This window comes from Drosophila kikkawai, chromosome 3R (genome assembly GCF_030179895.1).
Source record: "Drosophila kikkawai strain 14028-0561.14 chromosome 3R, DkikHiC1v2, whole genome shotgun sequence".
In the NCBI taxonomy this organism is placed as follows: Eukaryota; Metazoa; Arthropoda; class Insecta; order Diptera; family Drosophilidae; genus Drosophila; species Drosophila kikkawai.
In genome coordinates this window covers 22,918,902-22,941,993 of record NC_091731.1, presented here as the reverse complement: position 1 = coordinate 22,941,993, position 23,092 = coordinate 22,918,902, and the positions used below count along the sequence as shown (strand labels likewise).

Here is a 23,092-nt window from a genome sequence, read left to right as displayed (position 1 = left end):
TTGCACAAGGATATTCGACCGACAGGCGTATCCGCTTTTGCACCCCGAAAATGGCATTTCAAATGCATATTTTGCTTTTTTTGGCCAGCAAATAAAAAAGAATGAAAATACGGGCTTGCAAAATATTACACAACATTTGAAAGAGTTTTAAAACCGACTCGAAAGCACAGCGCCCAGCACAGCAAAAATGCGAAACAGTTTTATTTATTTTATAGCTCGCTCAGCACCGTTTGCATTCGCATCCGTACATCCATGCATCTGAACTGGAATACCCGTGTACTGCATATGTATCTGCATCCGTATCCGTATCTCTGAATATGGATCTGCGCCTGCATCTGTGTTCCGTCTGTGTCATTTGTTTGAGCTCCGGCCTGGCCCAAAATAAAAAGGAGAAGTAAAACACAAATGGAAAGCGAAAATATAGTATTTAAAAAGCGATTTCATGTTGTTTATATTTGTGCGAGCTGAAAGCTATCGATGATTGGTTCGGGGCAGTCCTTTGGTCCCTTAGAGAGCGGATTTAAATTTGGGCTTTGGCACAAAGCGGCATGGAGCGGGGGGAACGAGTACCAGGTAATCGCGTTGGCCCCCAACTAAGTTACATCATTTTTGCATTTGCGGGCAGCGAGCGAGAGAAATGGAATCATGTAATTGTAATTGAAATGAAGTAAGCGTGAATTTCGCTTAAAAAAATACCATCCAGCAGCAGCATGAAAAGTGACTGCCAGGGCAGTCGCCGTGGCAGCGATAAGAGCCCCAGCTCCGAGCTCTGGGCAGCAGCAGCAGCAGCAGCGAAATGTTTGTTTCCTTTCAAATCAGTACACTTCCTTTCGGCCTGGCCTTTCCACGCCGCTCCACAGAAAGTGCACGGGAGGCCGCGCGCGGCCAAGGAAAATAAATGAAAATCACTTGAAAATACTAACGAGCTGTTACGCTTGGCAAGAAAAATATAATCAGCAGCATCATGTCTGCAGGTGCACTTAAAAGGCGTTCACTTTTACCCCGCCACGCCCCATGGCTGGAGAGAGCCCAAAAACTACAGAAAATACAGGGCACGCTCAATAAAGTCCAGGGTTTTCCTTTTATTACTATATTAAAGGAAAGGTTGTATATATACAATATTAAATTCACCAGCTTACCATTATTATTTTCCTGTTAATGAATTCAACGTGGAGCACGTGCAATACCAGGAATTTTCTTCTCAAAATGTTATTCAATGCAAATGGTAAAATTCTGAATTCACAACTTCTTAATTAAAATATACAATAATAAGATTTATTGCTTAAAAGTGTATTTAACACAGAGTTCACTCCTTAGAGAGTGCCCTGTATAATAGAAAAAAGCAAGAAAACGGAACAATGGGCATACAAAAAAAAAAAAAAAAGAGTTGTTGAAACAATTAAAACTAACCTTTTTGGTAAAAAGGTGAAGGCGAACAAAGCACAATGGCAAATGGAAATGTTTAAAGTTGTAACGACGCCCGAAAGAAATGGAATCACAGCAATCAGCTTTTGTCCAGTCTTTCCCCAAAAGCGGTCCAACCACTTTGCAGCCGTCCGACTGCCAGCTTGAATTGAAAATCCACTCAAATCCACTGCCATCCACTGCACTCGACTGAAGGAGTGCAGGTTTGGGCAGCCCGCGCCGCTCGTGAAGGCCGCCGTGGATCGTGATCGTGGCGAGACTATAATGAAGCTGCACTGCGACCGCAATGGAGGCGCGTGCCAAACAGGCGGACTCTAATTCCTTGTCGTTGTCATGGCAAAATGACTTTGAACTTTATTGTTTTTCCAAGTGTTGGCCGAGGAGCCGGTTTCCATGAGTTGGTTATTACTCGTACATTTTCTTTTTCTGGGTTTTTTGTGCGATTTGAATTGATCGCGTAACTTAATTCATAAATGCGGCAAGAGAGCGAGAGAAATGGCAAATCACAAATGGCAAAAATGGTAGGGGAGACAGGTAGAGGCTGAGGCAGAGACAGAGCAGACTGGCAGCAGGTCAACAAATGGCAAACACTCACTTTTGGCCGACCGCCTTCTATCAACACAGCTAAAGCTGGAGCTGGGTCTGGAGTTTGAGCTGAAGCTCTAGCTGATGCTGGAAGCTGAAGCTGAAAATTGTGTAAGAGGAAAATACTTGGATCTGTCCTAGTCGGCGGCATATAAAAACGCTGTCCCGGGCACAATTCGCAGCAGTCGGACCGCAGCAGTCAAGGTCTGAATCCCATCCCAACCAGAGTTCGAAGTCAGCCACCAAGTCCAATGGCGAGAGTTAATTTGGTGAGTGTGCTAGAGAGTGGAGAGAATGTGCAGGATATTAAAAATGCATTATGCAAAAGGGCTTGACATTCAGAATATTTCTATACCCACTACACATTGGATACCAGAGTATATTGTGTTTACTTATAAGAGAAAAAAAGAAAGCTCCAAAAGGTTTTAAGTTATTGTGAAGATAAAGAAATATCCCAATGCAGAGACATTAATATTACGGCTCAAGTAAACTGGATACTAAGTATCTAGTAATAAAATCACACTGGGTACCTTAAGTTCGATTGAATTCAACTTACTTCCTTTTCACGACTTTAGTGTTTTGCATTTTAAATCGCTTTGCATTATCCTTTGCAGCAGATGCCGCTCATTGCAGCCGCCACCACCATCCTGACCATTGTCAGTGCGGCAACCTCAGCGGAGACGGCCAAGAACCCCCCTCCATCGTATCACAATGTGGGGTCTTTGTTCGGTGGAAATCGATGGCTGCCTATGGATCAGGCACATCAGCTTCATCCGAATCATAGGTACGGTTCTGTGGGTGAGCGGCGTGCCTACAGCAGAAGCCATTCCGCGCAAGGATTATCCTCGGTGCTCAATGGCCTCACAAATCTCTCGGGCCTGGGTCACATTAGTAATGGCTACGGCTCTGTGGCGCCCACCCACACGGAAGCCCTGGCCCTGGGATCCACGAAGCAGGAGATACCTATTTACGAGGAGAACAATGAAGAAGCTGCCGTAGCGGCCGTGGCAGCAGCTGGAGCCCATGATTTTGGATCGGGAAGTGGGCAAGCTGGTGGTGGCCTGGAGGACAATCAGCAGCACTCGCCGATTTACAATTATCCCGGTGGAGGAGGATTCCAGCCCTCTTACGGAGCAGCAACATCAGCATCTGGTGTTGAACAGGGTTACGGATCCTGGTCTGCATCGTCGGGCCCGGAGGAGCAGGCGGAGCAGCAGGCGCCGCATCCGTATGCGTACGATAAAATCTCGATGGGAAATTTCCTGCCGCCATATGACCAGGGTCCTGGATACGGGGACCAGCAGGGGCAACTCTACCATCATCAGCAGCAGTCGCAGCTCCAGCAACAGCAGGAGCAGCTCTTTCACCAGCACCAACAGCAGCAGCAACAGCAGCTTCAGCAGGAGCAGGAGCACCACCCGTCTTCCTATTTTAGCCAACACGACCCCTCACCATCCGGTTCCGGCTCGGCATCGGCCTCATCCGCCTCGAGCGGATCTGGTGGTGACGACTACGAAGAGCATCCCGATGCTGGCCAGGAGCAGAGCTCCAACTACTTGTCCGAGGCAAGTGGTCATGGCCAGGCCCACACCCACCACTCGCACCACGTGGACATCATCAACTACGTGCCGGTGAAGCACGTGAAGAAGCAGCATGTGCCTGTGGAAAAGGAGGTAAAGATTCCCGTCTCGCATGCAGTCATCATACCCGTTCGCAAGCCCGTTCCCATCCACATACCGATCACCAAGAACGTCCAGGTGGCGGTCGAAAAGGAGCTGAAGGTGCCCGTGGAGCGGCTGGTGCCCGTGCCCGTGGAGAAGCACATTCCGGTGCCGGTGGAGAAGCATGTGCCGTATCATGTGGTCAAGTATGTGCCCATCAAGGTGCCCAAGCCGTTTCCCGTGAAGGTGCCCGTTTTCAAGACGGTGCTGCACAAGATCAAGAGCTGGTGGTAGGAACCGAGTAAGAATATATTCTCATATATGTATCTATGTAGCCGTAAATTTCGGCATACTTTTCTCAGCATCCTCATTTGCATTCAGCGCACGAGTATTTCGTTGTAATTATAAGCACATTACGCATACGCCCCATATGTCAAGCCAAAGCGAACATCGTTATGCAGTTTTGCACATTTCGTATTCCATTTTTAATGTCGAGTTTTAAAATTCATTTAATCCCCGTGATGTACAACATTTTTGTGACTCATTTAACATTACAACGATTTGCATTAAAATACAAACACGAACGGAAACCGAACCAGCAACAGCAACAGAAACAGAATCGCAAAAGAGCGGAAGAGGCACACACACGCAGGCATTGCAAGACCGAGGTTTTTAGCAGCGATTTCACGGTGCATTTGTCATGGACATAACCCCGTTCCCGTGTCCCATTTCCCATTTCCCCGTTCTCCCAGTCTCCTCTCATTTATTTAATTTCACTTTAAGCGCACACAATGAAATTTGTGTTTAATGAAATGAAATTCATCTTCACAAAAGGCTCGCTCGCGCTCCACCGTTGTTCTCAGGCTGCCAAATGCCATTTCCAGACCATTACATCGCCAGTTCGGCCCCGCCAGTGGGCTGCACTGCCATTACCCGGAGCAGTTTCCCGAGATCCCGAGAGTCGCCGGGCCTAATTAAATTAAGTGCACACCTTTGTTGTCCCGCTACGCGCTGGCATGCCGCCCCGTGTTCGGGCACCGGCCTTCCTTCGCTGTCACTTCTGCAGTTCTCTCCTTTGATTTGCAGCCCGATTGAATTGGCCCAGGGACTCCACTCTCCAAACCATTTTTCTTCCTTTCCTTCACCACAAAAAAAAAAAAAGGGGGGGGGGGGGGAAAAACAGTGCCTTGAAAGTATGCTGCTTCAGATTTGTGTTCAGCTTTTAAATATGCTGCACTGGGCAGAGGAGGTGACACTACATGCGGAAAGGGTAACATATCGTTTTCAGTAAATTTTCTCGCCAGCAATCCTTCTTGCCAGCACGCACAGCCTCTTTCCTCTGAGAGCATATTTTACACTCTAAAATAATAAAGTGAATATTTAAAATTAGTCTTTTTGAAGGGTAGCTTAAGCTTAATCTAGGACTAATATTATAATCAATTTTTATAAAGTTTTTTAAAACATACAAATAAAGTTGTGAGAGTCTTAATCTTTCATAAAATCTATTCATGTTTTTGGTTATTTAATGAAAATGATAATTATGAAATAATTAAGAAAGAAATTTCTTTGAAATTAAAGATGTCTTTTTTTTAGCTGGGAAATTCTGAGGAAAGTATAAAATATTCAAAAAATATATCTAAATTCTGTTAAGGTATTTTGTAATTATACAACATAATTGTATAATATTCTCCTCCATATTTATACACTGTTGTGCTTTGCCCTATTTTTTTCTCTTTGTTATTTTTTTAATTATATATCTGGTTTAGTTCTGAAAATCGATGACAACTTTTTCTGCGTGTCTTCCTGCTGGTATGTATATCCATTGTCCTGTGTTCGGCGCGGATGCGGTTCCTCGGTTCCTCACTTGTCAGTCACGCGGCCGTCTGTGACTTTTTCGCGGGCCGCCTCCTGCCGCAGGACGCCGCGTCCTTCAACCCGTTTTGCCACTTGCGAGCTGCCGCTACTCTTGCTCCATTTACTGTGTATTTTTGATGTCTAAATTGCATTTTATTATGTCGCTCGTTCGGTGGGAAAACGAAAAAAAAAAGAAGAAAAAAGCGGAGGAGCTCCTTCTATGCCACATATGTTGGCGGCGAACGTTCGTTGCCGGGTCTCTTCGGTCTTTGGTCGTCACATGTCGTTGTTGCTGGCTTTGTTGTTGCGGTTGTAAATTTTATTTATCATTTAACATTTTTTACGCTCTTTATGCCCCTCCAGTCGGGCGGTTAGTCAGGAAGAGGAAGCCGCTCCACCCAGCGACACACTTTAAGTGACTTTTGAAGTACTTTATTTTGCATACAAAATATTTGCCTTGCCTTGCCTTGCCGTCATGTGCATGCGTGCGTATACGTAATATTGCTGCCAACTCACTGTGTAAGTTGGACTGGCTTCCGTTTCATTCTTGTTGATGATTATGAGGCTGCTTTTTTCGCTGCCTCTGCCGCCGCCCTTTTACACACTTTTTATGTTAAATTAAACATTTAAAATGTTATTATGATTCTTATTAGTGCCATTCTAACCGCAATACTGTTTTCACTTTGCGAGCATAAAAAGGTATTTGGTATTTAATTAACTTTGCAGTTTCTCGCCTCTTCAATGGCCGTATCCATCTATGCACATGCATTATTAGTTTCTGCAGAGTTTGCCTTGTGGTGGACACACAAAATTAATTAATTGAAATTAGAGTCAAAAAGAGAGTGCAAATGGCAGCAGTGGGTCTGCACAGCCAATAGATACACATTAGACCGAAATGTGAATATGAGAATGTTTATTTGTTGTCGTTGGCTTTTGTGTGCAGTTGACAGAACCTCGGGATAATAATATCGGCTACACATAAAATCAGTATTTCCAATTTGCTGCATTTATACACAAATGTTTAATTAATTCAATTTTGATCGGTATCTCTGCTGCCGCCTGTTAAACAGGCTAAAAACATTATAGACAGTACTTGGGTGGGCGCAAACTTTTGCTTATGCTATTGGGTATAGATATAGATATGGCCTCACATACCCCTCCATTTCGGGGAGCAGTAAACAAAACAGTTGGTTTTAATAACGGCCAAGTGCATGTGTGCCATGTGGCTGAAAGAGAGAGGAAGAGCTGCCACTATGTTTGCACTTTTATTAAAAAACTTTTGCATAATGAAAGTTTCGAGCTCGCTCTCCAAATTGCAGACGCAATATACAACTCCCGTAAAGTTCGGTTCGGTTTAGCTATTTATATAAATATTTTCGCACAACTTTTGCCCAAAAATTATTTTTTGAAGTGTTTATGATGCCCAACTCCTTTGGCTTTGTCTCTGCCAAACTCATACTCCTCCTTGAATGGCATTCATTTCATTTACGGAACTTTTTATTGATTGCTCTCTTGCTTTGTGATGCACTTGGAAAAAATTAAATAAAGTTAAAGATTTATTTTTATAAATTAAGTCTTAATAATACCTTCTGCATTTATTTTAAATTCAACAATTTATTAGAATTTATCACAATGTTATAATATAGACTTTCATATCATCTTTTGCTTTATATATTAAATATCGTTTATCGTCATTTTCTTACTACCCTATTTGATAGTAATTTAATCGCAGATAATATATTTCTTTCAGTGCACACCCACCACACGCATTCCTGTGCCATTTAGGTGGGAATATTTGCTAGAGTATGCGGACACAGGCAGTAACAACAATGATGGCTATATAATGGGAATACGAATTTTTATTGTGGCCACAATGACTGGCCAGGCCATGGCTGTCTGCCTGGGTCTGGCTTGAGCTCTGGGGTGGCCCTTTCTGGTGTGATATTAGAAGCACTAAGGAGGCCCGCGATGAAGACTCTCTCTAAAAGCAATGATACTTTTATCCCCCCATGTCATTGCCACGTAAGACCGCCACTCAGCGCGATGGCTGCTGGCTCAGTCGCATCCTTGGGCCGCTGATGGTGGCTGATGGCTGCTGATGGGCGCTCACATTGTCGCCGTCTTCGGGTGTGGATTTTCGGGATATGCGGCGCTACATGTTATGAATTTTTTAGGGTCCTCTGCCAGGGAATGGCGGCAGAAGACGGGGCGGAGGCGGATGCGGGCAGACAATAATAAAAGCCTCTGGCACGTGCACAGTCGCAATACCCGTGCGCCGAGATTATGTCTACGTTTTGCTCAAATGATTTACACATCGTCTGCGCGTCGCCCTTGCCTTTTGCCATCTTTTTTTGGGTCCAGGTTGAGTTCGCTCCTGTCCCAGGCTGTCCGCAATCTGCTCTGGCGGAGATCTGGGTGCGCTAACGGTATACCAATTACCAATTTGCCATTGCTCCTCGCGGAATTTTCGAATTTGCGATGACGGTTCAGGTCCACGTCCAGGTTGGGAGCCCGAGCCCCGTTTGTGCACCGGAAATTGCCCGACATTGAATGACGGCATTACCAAGGCACTGGCTTATGGAAATAGCTCTTAAAGCTGGCCACAGAGATGTAAATATTATTTGCCATACAGCCCATTAATGCGGGTTTAAAATTTCATGAGATATATAGCCTCGAATGAGATTAACTAAACGGAAAACAAAAGCCAGAAGTGACGCCCAATTTCCACCTGAAACCTCATAAACTTTTATTTAAAAAGTTAACTTTAAGAAGTTAATACAGAAAATAAAGTTTTCTTGTGTGAAATATACTAAAGTTAATGTGCTTTGGTGGCAGGTATTGATTACCGTGCTGAAGGCGGGTGTTAAACAAGAAACAGAGTACTGTAATGCTTCAATGTAGTATAACTCAACAGACGTACATAACTTGTATATCTGCAATCAAGTTGAACTCTGTTTTGCGTTAAGTTTACCATGTTTTCCAGTTGCATATGACTGAGATACGGACGGCGGACAGTTGGAAGTCCTTCTGAAACAAACTCGTATGTGCAGACAGGCATTTGTTTCGCCAGAATGACTGGCGGAGGGCGTTGCGCAACGGAAGTGCAGCAGCGTATCTATAAGATACATACCGCACCGACTTTATGTAGTTTTTGCAGTTGGCTTTTATGGCACTCAAAACCGGGTGTCTGCGTGCGGCAAAGGTAAGTGCTGTACTGTGCTGTACTGGTGTCTGTGTCTTAGAATGTTCTCTCGGGTCAGGTGCATCGTTGTTGCCACTCTAGTTGCTCTTGTTGCAGTTGCAACTTGTGCTGCCTGCTAGCTGCTCCTGCTGGCTTTCGACCCAGTCAGGCGTGGCAAATTGCAAACTAATTTATTAAAAACGGATATATGAGCAGAATTTATATATTGTGCCGGGGTTCAGCTCATTGCGCTGCAATATTGCCGGAGTTCATAATTCCTGCACTGCCTGGCTGGCGGGTGGTAAATAATGTGCTGTCAGCATGTCAACGGCTTCGCCAAGCTCCCTCTTCCCTTGGTTTAAACACTCTGTTTGTGCCCATTTGTTTATTGTGCACTGTGCTGAGAGCCCAAAGAGTTTTTGCTGTTGATTTTAAACATTTTTGCTCATTATGTGTTTGTCTCTGCAATGAAACGGTAGTGGTAGCATCACCAACTCAGCTCAACTGTCGACTGACTGGTCACAGTTTGAATTTGAAATATGATCCGGAGCTGGAGATATTTGCTTTTCAGCCATTTAGTTTCATTTCTCAACTGACTGGTGTCATCTGCAGCTGGGACTGAATCTGTTGCTCTACACTGAGAGCAATGTGATCTTAAATTATGGATCTATAGATATTATTTGATCAAGAACAAAATTAAGTAGAAATGGTAGGTAATTTATGAACAACTGATAACTGATATTAATAATATCCCAAGAATATAAAACAATCTAGACAAGGAAACACAATCTGCTTCAGTAAAAGCGAGTTGTCTTTACATATTCAAATATTTTCTTTTTTTATAAAATCAAGAATACTAATACCATATAAATTGACACTATTTTTTGTTGTGTGTGCCTGTAGTTAGAGTTACAGCTGCATCTACAGCTTTGTTTCTCCTGACGCCGAGCTGACGATTCTCTGGGCAAACTGAAGGTAATCATATCTCTGCATTTTCCAGCATAAGTTGTCAATCAAAGCGAAAGCCGCTTCCCCCTCTCGCCAGGTAACTGAAAAGCTATTCAACTGGGGCAAAATAGATTGCAATCTGATATTCGAGTAGACGTCAGTGAGCTTCAATTACGGGCATCTCAGAGCCAAAGTCGGACATATGCTAAACCCTTGCCGTAGCGTTCTGTTCGTTCGTTCGTTAATTTGCGGGCCTGGCCAGATGAGCTCCAAGAATAATGTGGCATGAAAAATTCCAACGACCGAAAGTTGCAGCACTTAATTGCCAGAGCCCCCAAAAGGGCCAAGTTGTGAAATATTGATACTCGTACTTATGCATAAAGGCCGAGCCATCCCGCACTCCATTGCCACGTATTGAGCCCGATAAAACCGGCTCGTTTCGAGGGTCTCTCAGCTCATTTTAAGCGCACTTTAATGGCAATTATTCGCCTGAGTAGCTGTTTGTGTTCTCAAACTTTTGCCCGGAGGGTAAGGGTGAAAGTAAAGCTGTGGGTGAGTAAAAAGCGTCAACAGCCAGACACTGGCTGACTGGCAGGCAAGCTGGCAAAGCAAAACAAACAAGCCACATACTCGGTTGCTCGGATACCGGGATACTGGGGCACTCGCATACTCACAACACAGCAGCCGATCCTGCAGGATGTTGTTACTCGACATAAATCCGTTGGCGTGGCTGGCTGTGTGTGTGAGCGTATAAAATACTTGCAAACATTTTGCCGGTGCACGCACCAGATTATTAAAGTTCTGTGTAAATAGTTTATGGTAATCATAAAAGATATACCAAGCATTTCTGCTTTACGAGCAGGGCCAAGAATAAGGTGTCTCTCCGCTCCTTTTCTAACCCCTCTGCCCATCAAGCGGCAAACATGAAATATCACTCATACGCCCGGGTGTCCGCACTTAACACTGTCAACTCTTCTCCATCTACTTACACAAAATTGTGACAAAAGTGCGTTTAGCCGTTCTGCCATCAACGGCGTAACTTTGGCATTCCGCAATTAAAAGAATCAGGAAAGGCGCGAGTCGCGCATCAAAAATAACAACTTGCCACCTGAGTCGCAAATTTTTATGCTGCACATCAATTTCGAAGGAAACCAAAATGGCAGCAGCTCCCAGCATAACTTTGGCCAAAAGGGGCTCCCGAAAAAGGGTTAAAACTTTGTAGCTTCCGCGCTAACTGATGGCTGTTTGGCTGTCATTTTTCAAAGAACTCCGCACGGCGCCCTCGCCTTTCTGACCATTAAATACCCGTCCATTTTTTGTTGCTGTTTGCGCTTTTGGCTTCATTTTGGCCGCCCGGCAATTATCAAAGTTTGAGCCAAAAGTGCTGATTAATTTTTAATGTTTATCTTTGTCGCCGTGCTTTCCTTGGCTACCTGCTGGAAATTGCAGAGTCATTTCGGAAATTATAAAGTCATTTTGGCAGATTCCTCGAGTCGGATTTTTGAAATGGATGAATAGGATTGAAACCAGGTGCCGATTTAAGAGCTTTGGCTTTTTTAGATTCCATCATCTGGCTATATCAATTTTTCTATGGCAATTGGTTTCCTTAGCCTTAACTCTATGATATTTCTGGAGCTCTTACTTTTATATTTATCCTAAAATTAACTACCTTTACCTCGAATATTCACCGTGAAAAGGTTATATCAAACCAGTTCGTCAAACAATTGTACCCATTTCGTGACCTGGCACAAATGTAACCCACTCTGGGGGTCAGTGTCAGTGGCAGGGCACACAATTGCAACAGGGCACAGGGGCACAGTCGGGAGTCTCATCAGCAGATTCGCGGTCAGCTCTCTGACCATAGCCATGTTCATTGCGTTTTGTGGCTTCCTTCATTGGCCAGAGAGTGCGCGCGTGGTGGGTCTGCTGGATTTGGGCCGCAGCGGTGGCCAGTGGTCAGAGGAGCAAAATTCCTAACGAAGCGGTTAATGTGGGCAGTGCAATTATGAATTTATGTGCATTTATCCGCAGCATTTACCATTTACCCTTTTACACACGCATGTGCGAGTGAGTGAGAGTGCCGTCATAGACAAGCGCTGATTTCCACGTATGATTATTATATTTGATTTTTAGTTAGTTTCCGACGCTTTGTGGTCTGCGCGACACATAAATGCTAATAATGTGGGCAGAAATGAATTTGATTCATAGGTTCGGAATATTGATTATTGATTCGATGAGAAATGTAAGCTGTGTATTTTGCACACAAATATATTAAATATTTACAATAAAATTAGGAAAGGTAAGATATGGATATAAAAATGAGCAATTTGAATACTTATCATCGTTTTAGCTTTTTGATTTCTCCCCCATATGACTGTGTTTCTTAAATTCTTATATGGCTTTGGACATAACATAAAGTGAGTGTGGTATAAAGTTGATCCTTTCACCCCCTCCATGAATGGCTCCCACGTCAATTAGAGTTAATTTCATTAGCCGGCAATAACTTGCAGCACTTTCCACAAGAAACTACAAGCCCGACTCGAATTTACTCGACCCTTGCCGCTTTCGTAGCCAGCAACTGGTCGCGGAACTTTACTTTTTGGCTAATTTTGTTGCTGTTGTTCGTTAAGGCCCCGCCGAAGTTGAACGTCGCGTTTATTTGTGCGTCATTGTTGCTCCTTCTGCTGCCGCCGTTAAAAGTTGTTACTTTTGTTGTTGCTGCCTCGGCTGCTGCCGGAGTTACATTTGGCAATTAGCCGCTGCATTTTCTTGCACTTTCGCTGCTTTTGCATTGGTGGCATTTTGCTGCACTCCATCCTCTAGCACTTCAATACATATTTATTAGCCGCATTTGTTGGATTTTAGCTCAATTAAAAAGTTTTACTCGGCTACTTTTCTTCATTTGGGACCTGCCTTCTGACTCCGACCTCAACTTCGACTCGGGACATCTTGTTTTGTTTTGGCTTGGAGCTGGGAACTGGTAGCTAGCAGCTTGGAAGCTGGGATTTAGGGAGCTTGGGAGCTGCACTGCAGTGGCTGTCTGTTCCTTTTCTTTGAGCAACAGCACTAATTGCAATTACTTTTGGCCTGGCTGCCCAGGGGTCAGCAGTTAAAAAACGCGGTTAGGAAAAGTTTTGAATACCCTGGCATATGATTCGTGGAAAATATATTTAATGTTTAAGAAAGAATTTAAGCTTTCAGAAAAATTTAAAAATTATCTCAAAGAATAGTTTGTATTAGTTAATTACAAAAAGTCTTAAGTAATATTAATTTTTTAAAGATTTGTTATTTATTTCAAAGTTTACAGAGAGTCCATTGTTATTATTTATTTGGAAAAGTAAAGCAAATAAATAGTTAAACAAAACTTCTTACACCTAAAACCGTATATACCCCTGGAAAGTGTATGGAAAACAAGATTAGGAATTTATTATTTAGGACTTGACAGGATATGCATCGTTATAGAATTTTAAGGCAACTCCTCACCTAGCTTTGCCGTGTCTCAGCCAAGCAAATGATTGCCGGTGGCACTCCAACCCGGCGCCACATAGTGGGTTCGCTGCTTGTGCACCACCGTGCGCACCACAGGCACTTTGACCGGATAAGGATAGTAGACTGGCGTAGCCACCGGCTTCTCCACTCGGTAGGGTACTCTTCGCTCCACCACAAATGGAATGGGACGCTCTACGGGCACTGGCTTGACCCGTTCGATGGGTATCTTCACCTCTTGCAGCTGCGGAACTGCCACGGTTTTCGCCAAAGGTATCTTGATGGGCATGGGCTTGGGAATGGCAGCGATGACGGTGCGGGGCACCTGCACCTGGATCGTCTGCTTGTAGGGAACATGCTGCTTCTGGTAGTGGGTGATGGGCACATTCTTGGTTACCTCTATGTGCTTGGCCAGCGGCAATCCAGCCACGGCCTTGCTACTCGCCGGAGTATGACGAACGGTGGTTGTTATAGCGGGAAGATCGGCTACGCGCGAATCAGTGTGGGAGTACAGCAGCTGCTGATCCTGGGCCACACCGAGGCGCTGTTGCTGCCGTTGATCCTGAATATATCCTAAAGGTTTCTGCAGTACGTGTTGCTGGTTGAGCTGCTCATGTTGCTGCTGCTGAGGCTGATTGTGCTGCTGCTGCTGATGCGGCTGCTGCTGATGATGTTGCTGTCTCCCTTCCAGCTGCTGGTATTGTCGCTGTTCCTGGGATTCTTGTCGCCCTGCCAGTTGCTGTTGACTGGATAACGACTCCTCCCGCTGCTCCCGCTTCACTGGGTTAGCCAATGTTTGCAGCTCTTTGTGGCGCGCATAGACACCGGAATTATCCAGCTGCTCCTCCTGCCGTTGGTCCTGGTTCCGGTAATTGGAAATTTGCTCGAAATGGTAATGATTGGGACGCGTCGGCGACGACACCCGCGGCCGATATGCAAAGCCTTCGTAGGGCTCCTCGTAGCCCGCGGAATTTGGCTCATAATTTGCCGCATTAATGACAAAATCGATATTGGCCGATGGGTCGCGCCGCGTCACCTCATCCTCGCCAGCGAACTGCGAAAGTGAGTGCGAGGGCGACTGCGAGTGCAGTTGGCTGCTGTAGTAGAAGGGCACAAAGCCATTGGCGGTGGCGGGATATGGCGATGATGATACTGGATGTGGATGTGGATGTGGATCCGTGTGCGGGTGGTGGGCGGACAGGAGCTTGTGAGCATAATTTCCATATGTTGCCAAGTCATCGCTCGGTGCAGTGTCAGCGGGGCCATAATAATTTCGCGTATATCCCGTTAATCCCGGCAACGATTCCACGCCCGTCTCGTGGTAATGGTGTTTTCCCTGCGCCAGAGACAACAGCGGGATCTCTGCCAGCGATAATGGCAGTGGGGCATCGATGGCACCTACTGCCTCCATTGTCATGACCAACGAGAGCCACATTAATGCATAGATCATTAATGAACTGTTGGCCGGCGGACCGCTGCCTTGGCCAGTATATGGCGGCCTCATGTCTGCGGCTTCGGGTGGCTCCTATTTCGAGTCCTAGCACAGTCCTAATCCTCGAGCGCAGGCAGCTGGCGTGGGTGTTGGTAGTCTGCTTTGAAATGCAAATTTTTGCCATCTCGTTGGTGTTTTTATAACGCAGCCATCCGCTGAATGGGGCTCCTAGCTGAAATTGGATAGGCGTGTCGGCACTTCAAGTTCATTGGCTTGGCTCCGGATTGTGTAAGTGGAGGCCATCACTTTCACTTGGCGGCCCAGCGGTCCAGATTGTCCCTTTCAAATGCCAGTGTCCACAGTTCACCATATGAAATCCACAGCCACCGCAATTGTAAAGCCATCATGAACAACGACCTCTTGGACAGTGGTTCGAGCGGGTGAGTGTTTAATAACAAATGTTTAAAGTTTTGAAAAGAATCTTAAAATCAAGAGTTTGATTTCATTGTTAAACATTTGAATGTATGTTAATTTGAAATAAAAATTACTACATTAAAATAAATCTAGAACATAAATTTGATATATAACGTTATGTTTTTCTTATTTATTTTTTTTTCTAAACTTGGCTAAACCTTTTTAAGGTTAATGCACTTCTCACTCCGTTTTCACTTATTTTTCCCTAGCTTCTAGTCAATGTCTCGCTTACCTTATAGCTGGTAGCCGCATCCGATTTCACACTGTGGAAGCCTGCGGTCAATGTCGCGGCCATTTCGATGTTTGATTGCACAAATGGTGACGCTGGGTGACGTGCGTTTCATGTGTTTGCGGTGAAGCAATCGTCTTCTGCCAAGTGCATAGCCCGTGGGTTAAGCGGCCATATGAGACCCAGTTCATATCTCCGATTTCTGCACTTTCAGTTTTCAATTGGATGCAGTTGACGACATTTTGGTATCGATGTCTTGCATAATTTACGAGCCTCGCCCTCCACACATTGAAACAGACAATATACTTAGGGGCAAAAGCGATTCAATATAGTTTTTGTGAAGGAATCTTTTATAAGAGAGTTCGATAAACGCAAGGAATTATTTTGCTATATTATTATTTGCACCAAATAAAATACCAAATTTATTTGCTTTATATAAACCAGATAAAAAAAAAATTTTATAAGAAAGAAATCAATTTTATATTGAAGAAACCCTTTGATGCATTAATATTTAAATAATAATAAGTATTTATTTCCGTTACATCTTTTGTAGGACAATAATTTTAACTATAAGGATCGAAGGCTAATTTTAACTAGATTTCCTGGCTAGAATGATAACAAAGTAAAGATTTGTTTTGTTTGTTATTAGGAGCTCCCAGAATCTGACAAATATTTTTTTCTCGGTGCATTTGGTGAAACGGGAAATCAAATAGTTCCTCACCCGCGAACAGCGTGGAGATAAAGTGAGTTCTTCTGGTTGCCGGGCGAGCATCTTTGGATCATTCATCATTCTGCTCTGCATTTAAGTTTGAAAAGTTCACCAGGTTTTTGGCATCGCCCCCTTAGCCATCATCAGTCCCGCCCTCCCCCCTCACCGCACTCTCAACACAAAGTATTTGCACAATTGCTGCTCGAGTTGCGCCCGAAATGACAGCGCAAAGTACACGTAAAGTGTATTTTCACATTGAATGAGGTTAAGCTTCGTTAAATTTTGCGCAGCGTTTCTGTATAGTTACACCCCTCCGCTTTTCCGACCCCCCCCCCCTGCTAACCACTTTTCGCCCCAGAAGTGTGTGTGTGTGTGAGTGTGTATGAGGGGGAGGTGCGTCGTGTCGTGGTTACTTGTTGGATGCATTTTTTTCGCTCCTTTTTCATTACTTCAAATGCTTTCAAGTCTCGTGAAGCATATTTTAGCAAAGTTCCCATAGAAAAGAAGCCAGCCAGCTAGCCGGGCCAGCTTAATATGGCCCGAATGATGGGTGCTGGGATGCTGGAGGTGCCCGGGGGTGCCCGGAGCGGTCAAAAAATAAACAAGATGGAAAAGAAAAAATGGGGAAAAATCTACGAAAAAAAAGTTAAACGCTTGCATACACATACTTATTAAAGTTCAAAGTTTCTTTTTGCGTTCTGCATAAAATCCATCATAAAATTAACAGGCGAAGCAGGAGGAGCGCTTGCTGTGACACTGAAACTTCATTAAGTCACGTTAAAACGTTAAAATGTGGGCAATGGTCGAAGGAAAAGGCAAAGTCAACGTTCCCCGGTACCCGGGGCTCGGCCAGAAACAGAAGCCATGAGCCTTGAGCCAGCCAAGGGAGCCAGCAAATAGCCAAGAAATTCCAGCTATGCCATAGTTGGCAACGTTGCCGGCCTTTGTTTGGCCTTTGCAAGAGAAGGTTTTTTCCGGCTGCTGCTGGGGGGGGGGGGGGGGGGGGGGGGGGGCTGTGGATCGAAGGGGAGGCCAGTCAGCGTTGCATGCGAATTTAATCAAGTCATGCAATAGAATTTACGGTTCCATTGCTGGTCCACAGATTTGGCCCAAACTTGGCCTTGGCTATAGTTGAGGGCCTAATGCCAACTGTCTCCGTGCTACCACCCCCAAAGGCACTCCCTTTATTCTTGGAAATGTGCTGTGTTTCTTGTGTTTTTCTTCAATGTTTGCTTTAAAGCAATTTGCGGTCCTCGAGTCGCGGGTCAAAAAGTTCTTTTGCATACATTGCTGAGGCACATTGGAATGAATTTTTGGAATATTATTAAAAATATGTAAGACATAGAAAAGGTAATTTTAATAATGTATATCTTAGTTAAGTTATCTAAATTAGGAAAGATAATCAAATTTAGGAAACAGATAATCTTTTTCCAAGTACTTCAGGGCTTTTAAAACCATTTAAAATGTGTAGAAAAGTATGAATGAACAATGATATAGTGCCTATATCAATATTATTTTATATTCCAAACTTCTCTTTATGGTTTTCTTTAACATTTCACAATCATCTTATCACAGTGCATTAAGTTTTACTTGTTTACTGCCTCCGCCAGCGAGAATTCTTAGGAATTCTTTGCCAAAAGTAACTGGCGGCATTTCAGGGCCTCCGCCCAGTCGCCGGACATACAGAGTTGTTGACTCAGGTGACCGAGGACACAGCCTCGCGTTTTGTGGAAACTTTTCGATTGACTTGAATGTCAACGCTGGCAGGTCGTTGTGCCGCTCTTGTTCTTTAAATAAATATCAACAATTCTAATGTGCTGCAAAAGTGACCAAGGCAGGCAGAAGAGGGGCAGCGGAAAGGCAGGAAAAAAAATTAAAATTTTCATTACCTTCCGCGAGTGTAGGAGCCTTTGCTTTGGCCAGATTCCTGGCCCGTCCTGACCTGGCCTGGCTTTGGCCTGGCCTGCTGGAAATTTGCAAACCGCAATCAAAATTCCACACCGCGGCTCTTAATTGGTCTTTCTTCAGGACGACCAACGGAGTTTCCTTTTCTTTTATTTCGATTTTGCTTGTCTTGGCCGCCACCTCCTGGCCTGCTTCCTTTCCTTTCATTTCATTTGATTTTCTTTTCATTTTTGTTTTCGCCGGCGTCCCACACAAATGCAAATTTCAATTACGCGTATTGCGGGGCCAAATTGAAATGCCTTGGAAAATATTTTCCTGCCCTCACTAATAAGAAATGCAGCGCGGGCTTCAACTCTGTTCGGTTCAGTTCCCTATTTCCACCCAGTAGATATAGAATTATGGGGTATATGGAACTTTACGACAAGACTGATTATAGGTAATAATATAGTCTCAATATTGTTTTGGTTTTTATTTAGCTTAGTTAGCTGCCTTGTTTGTTATTAAATTCAATTTATTTAAAATTTTTAGTTTTAGCAACACCATTTATGGTCTGTTCTCTGTGAAAGAAGCTTAGTAGAGCCGAAATTCGGTTCCCAAAAAAGTGCAATGCATTTCATTATACAAATTGAGAGCCAGGTATTTAATGGTCGGGTCACTTGGCTACATAACTCATCCCTCTGCTTCCCCGATCAACAATCGCGTGCATTTCATTTGCATTTGGAATGCGCGCAAGTTCGGTCTTACTTGAAATTTATTTGCTAATTTTGTAACATGTGTCCTGTTTGGGGTAAGTTGAAAACTTTTCACTCGAAATTTGAATGGCAAATGGAAGGCGGCGGGTGGATGGCAGGACGAACGGGCAAGCGGACGAACGAAGGATACTAAGGCAAAATCCATTTGGCTTCTGCGGTTAATGAAAATTTCATTTGCTCGGCCGGCCAAAGTTTTGCATCTTTGCTTTTGTGTTTGCGGGCGACCAGAGAGAGGGGAAGAGGCTGCGGCTGGTTTGATGGCATCTAGGAAATTATTTCATTTAATTGCCATTGAAATATTTAATATTAATTAATGTTCCTTAATTGCTGCTGCTTCCGCTGCTCCTTCAACTCATTAAAAACACATCAGCTCTCGGCGTGGCCTCACACATCTTGGTCACGCTCTTGTGGCCGACGCTCATCATATTAGGAGTATTAATCTTAATAATTGCTGCATATTGCCAGAAAGAATGCCGCAACAACAATGCGAAAAGTTGGCAAAACAAAAGCCGAAACTCGGACTTGTGTCCTCTCGGAATGTCCTTTCGCAGACCGGCAGATGAGAAGCCAACTTTTGTGTGAGCCATTTTCTTGTCCCTCAGTTATGACGCGAGACACTCACTTTGTGTCTTTAACTTTTGGCGAATTATTAATGAATTCTGAATCCTAGCCCGAGGTCAGACAGGATTTTGTCCGTTTGCAAATAGAATTAAGCTTCAAAGTAAAGTTGTGACTTTAATCGAGATATATATGTTTTTTGTTTGGCAAACGATTGTCCATATTGGCAATATAAATTCCGTAAATAGTTTTGGATTCCCCCCCAACTGTCCTCTCACATTTCAAGCATTTGCAATGACATAAGTCTAAACGAAAACTGGCATTTTCAGAGCGATCCTGATCCTACCGGAGTTAAGGCGTGCTGGACTGGCAACTGTAACTGATACCGGCAGGGGCTTTTAGCCTGGCCAGCCTGGACATCGAATGCAAAAGGCATTGATGGACTTCATTTGATTAAATTAGTGTGCATTTGAGTTAGAAGCGCTTCATCCTTAATGGCCTGCACATCACTCAAACGGCAAATGGCAAATACTCGGAGCATTCGGAATCCACTTGTGCAGCCTCCGCGCTGAGTTTGTCAGTGGATTTAACCAAATGTATGTGTGGCCTGGACCGCGCAATGTAATCGTAGTTAAATTGAAAAAGTTTGGACCATTTGTTTTATTTTTATAGTAGTTTGTGCATGCATATCTCACAGCAACACACACCCTCCCCACCGCCCACTATATATGCACACATGCCTGCCGCAGTTCGTTTCCTGCTCGCAGCGAGAATTTAGTATTTTATTGAGTTGTTTTGATGGTTATTTAATGAAGTGCAATTTCAGTTTTCGCACACTAAACACCACGATTTATTCAGGAACGGTGTGCGTGCGTGTGGGGCCCAAATGGAAAGCTGGCTGGATGGCGGGAAAATACATGCGGCTGAGTGATTGCCGTATAAAATTAGGCATGCTTTTCAAAATGCAGTCAGAGTCTCTACCTCTGCGATTGTTCTGCGTGAGGGGGGCTTTGGGTTTTGCTTTTCGGGTTTCGGGGAAACCCGGCTATTGCATTCAATTTGGCACGTTTCAATATAATATTGAGCGCATTTTCTGCGGTGGCCAATAAATCAGTTGCAGCAACGAACAACTCAATCACTGACCGCATGTGTACATGGGGAGGTCACAGTGGGCCACGATGCCCAATTATGCGTATCAGCCGGAAGTTTCTGCATATTGATGGATGCCTGACATTCCTTTCTCAAACTGTCCATTAAGAATCGCCCACCTTGTGGTTCGCCAAGGCAAGTACACAATAATTTGATCATAACTCGAGCCCCCAACCCTTTCCATCTCCGGAACCACATTTTGCAGTTAATTTCCAAGCCTCCGGCCGTCGGCTTGTTGTGGTCAGGTCAGCCTTTGTAGAACAATTAAACGCTAATGTGATTGGACGCATGACTACCATGGTATAGTGGTGCAATAGAAGGATATCGATGGAATCTATAAGCATGCAGGTAATCGAGATATGACACTGTTGTTCGTAGATACATACATTTCCTATATATATTTAATATTCTTTGTGATATATCGGATTTAACATTTGTCTTTGCTCATTAAGAGGTGTAAAATAGTGTTAACTGGAAATTGACTAAATTTACTTCCAACTCCATGTCTTTTGTAAGCTCAAAGTAAATTTTATAATGAACAAAAAGAGCCTACTGCCACATTTGGCGGTGCAATTAAGATTGAGATATTTCCTCTCATTTTTTTCGTCGAGCAGTTGGCACTGCAATTAGGTTTTCACCAACTTTCCTTTCAATTAGTTTCATTGTAGCTGCGGCGCGCGAAATGCCTTTAAAAGCGCATTAACTGCTACGCGAGTCCTTTAATTAGCTTGGCAGGAAGTTGCGGCTCGGCTGAAAGCCTTTCTGCTTTCAGGCCACTGCGTATGCCGTGTCTAATTATGAGCAATTAACAACTTGAGAATACTGGCGGCGAAAAGGAAACATTTATGCACCTTTGCGTGGCAATGCAAACTATTTCCGAAATGGCTCGACCGAGCGATAAGATAGCTAAAGTCAGGGATGGAATTTAATTAAGTAAACATAATTAATTGGAAGATGTCTATATGTGGGCCAGAGAGTGTTCATAGGTCCGGGCCCCTGGATGATTTAATGAAGTCATTAACATAATCTGAGTTTTACATGTCGATGACAGGGACAGAGAAAGAGGGCGACACACATAAATATTCATTGTGAGTGTTTGTGGGTCTCGAGCAACATGTAAGCAAAGGCAAAGTGCCATAAGCGGAAATCAATTTCTCAGAAACGAAAGTCATCTGGCTTTGGTCCTTGGATGAAGGCAGGACTCGGAAAGCTGTCCACGACATTTGTGCACTGAACAAAAGAACTGAAGGTAACTAACAAACCTAAAGCAAAATATTACAAATTTAATTTTTAACTATGCCAAGGTAAAAGCTGTAGTTTATTTTTGTTGAAAAGGTTGATTATTTGCACAATATAAATTTGATGTTTATTAAGCATTTTCTTTGCGTGTTTGCATTGGGAAAATGAAGCAGAAGTTATTGGCCAGCAAAAGACGATGTTGTCTTGGCCCCACAATGTTGTTGGCCCGGTCCCCCGGACCGCTCCCCGCTGCGTGCGGGAATTGTCCTTATTGAATTTCAATGACACATAGCTGGGATGCCATGTCCTGTCCGTATGCTCTCGCCCACGCCTGTATTTGTGTGGCGATGACAAAAGCCAGTTCCAAACGGGGCAGAACACGACTGCCGTCGGAATCCTGGAGCAGACACAACAACTTGTTGACCGGATGTGTGGCGGCAATAAGTACATAAATGGGATTATTTGTGTGAGCCAAGTAACCGGACCAGTTGTAGTTATATCGTCATCTAATGATATTTTCCAGTTACTGCGAAATCGCCGCCTGTCCGCTGCAGCTCGCCTGCTGCTGATATATGGAAACTTGGACTTGGATTCGCTCGCTGACGAGGGATTTTACAAAAAGGAAAAAGAAGAAATATCCAAAAAACAAGCGAGGAGTTCCTCTGCGTATTTTATTTATTTATATTGAAATTAAGTTGCGCTTGGCTGTAGAAATTGTTGCGGTTGCCTCGCAGGCAGCCGGTCATTCATGTTAACCCTTGTAGCCAGTTGGTCTTATTTGCTTTTTTCGGTCGTTCTTATTTTCCCGGGTTTCTTTCTCTTAACTGTTTTTATATTTTTGACCCTGCTTTCATGGACCAACAACCACCATTCAGCCCGGATTTGTTTGGATGCGGGAAATTTGAATGTGAAAAACGGCACCACGCCGTCCTCCTTTCCACCCACGCCGACCACTTGCCTTTAATTTATGGCCTCCACTGCATTCGCTTGTGTAAATTGCTTTGTGGTCTCGCCGTTTGCAATTCATTGAGAGTTGATGATTTCGCTTTCTTATGCTTCTATCTTGTTGAAATTTAAAAATTTAATGAGCTTCTCGGTTAGCAGGAAAGTTGTGAATTGTATGTGGATTCGGTTGAGACTTAATAATGCAAGTTTTGGGCTTAAGGAAGCCTTGTAATAATGGTTTGTAAATATAAACTCTGACCACATATATATGTATATATATTTCACAGAAATATAAAACAAAATTAACGTTTGGCTTGACCAACTGAATAATTTATATCTATATTTTGTTTATTATATATTACTGAATCATATTTTTTAGTTATTTATTTCTAATAAAGATGATTTAAATATTAATAAAGTAAATTTTAGGAGAATATAATCAATGTCAAATATAATCTGGCTTATATTTACTTTAGAAATTTGAATAATTTAATATTGAAAATCTAATTTCTACTGTTGTTGGTATGATTATAATTATTTTAACATTGTTTATGTGGTAT

At 43.6% G+C, this 23,092-nt stretch overlaps 2 protein-coding genes across 2 annotated transcripts; one reads left to right on the top strand and one right to left on the bottom strand.

Moving 5' to 3' along the window:
• The first annotated feature begins 2,397 nt into the window (after positions 1-2,397).
• LOC108083667 (pair-rule protein odd-paired) lies at positions 2,398-4,831 on the top strand. The gene has a single exon (XM_017179539.2). The coding sequence runs from the start codon at positions 2,628-2,630 to the stop codon at positions 3,963-3,965; it is 1,338 nt and encodes a 445-aa protein (XP_017035028.2). The 5' UTR covers positions 2,398-2,627; the 3' UTR covers positions 3,966-4,831.
• Positions 4,832-13,053: 8,222 nt separating this feature from the next.
• LOC108083666 (ataxin-2 homolog) lies at positions 13,054-14,704 on the bottom strand. The gene has a single exon (XM_017179538.2). It carries the CDS (start codon positions 14,642-14,644, stop codon positions 13,154-13,156), a length of 1,491 nt encoding a protein of 496 aa, XP_017035027.2. The 5' UTR covers positions 14,645-14,704; the 3' UTR covers positions 13,054-13,153.
• Between the last annotated feature and the right edge of the window lie 8,388 nt (positions 14,705-23,092).

What these genes read in the sequence shown, in the direction of transcription:
- LOC108083667 (XM_017179539.2), top strand. Translation starts at nt 2,628, where the DNA reads ATGCCGCTCATTGCAGCCGCCACCACCATCCTGACCATTGTCAGTGCG.
- LOC108083666 (XM_017179538.2), bottom strand. Translation starts at nt 14,644, where the DNA reads ATGAGGCCGCCATATACTGGCCAAGGCAGCGGTCCGCCGGCCAACAGT.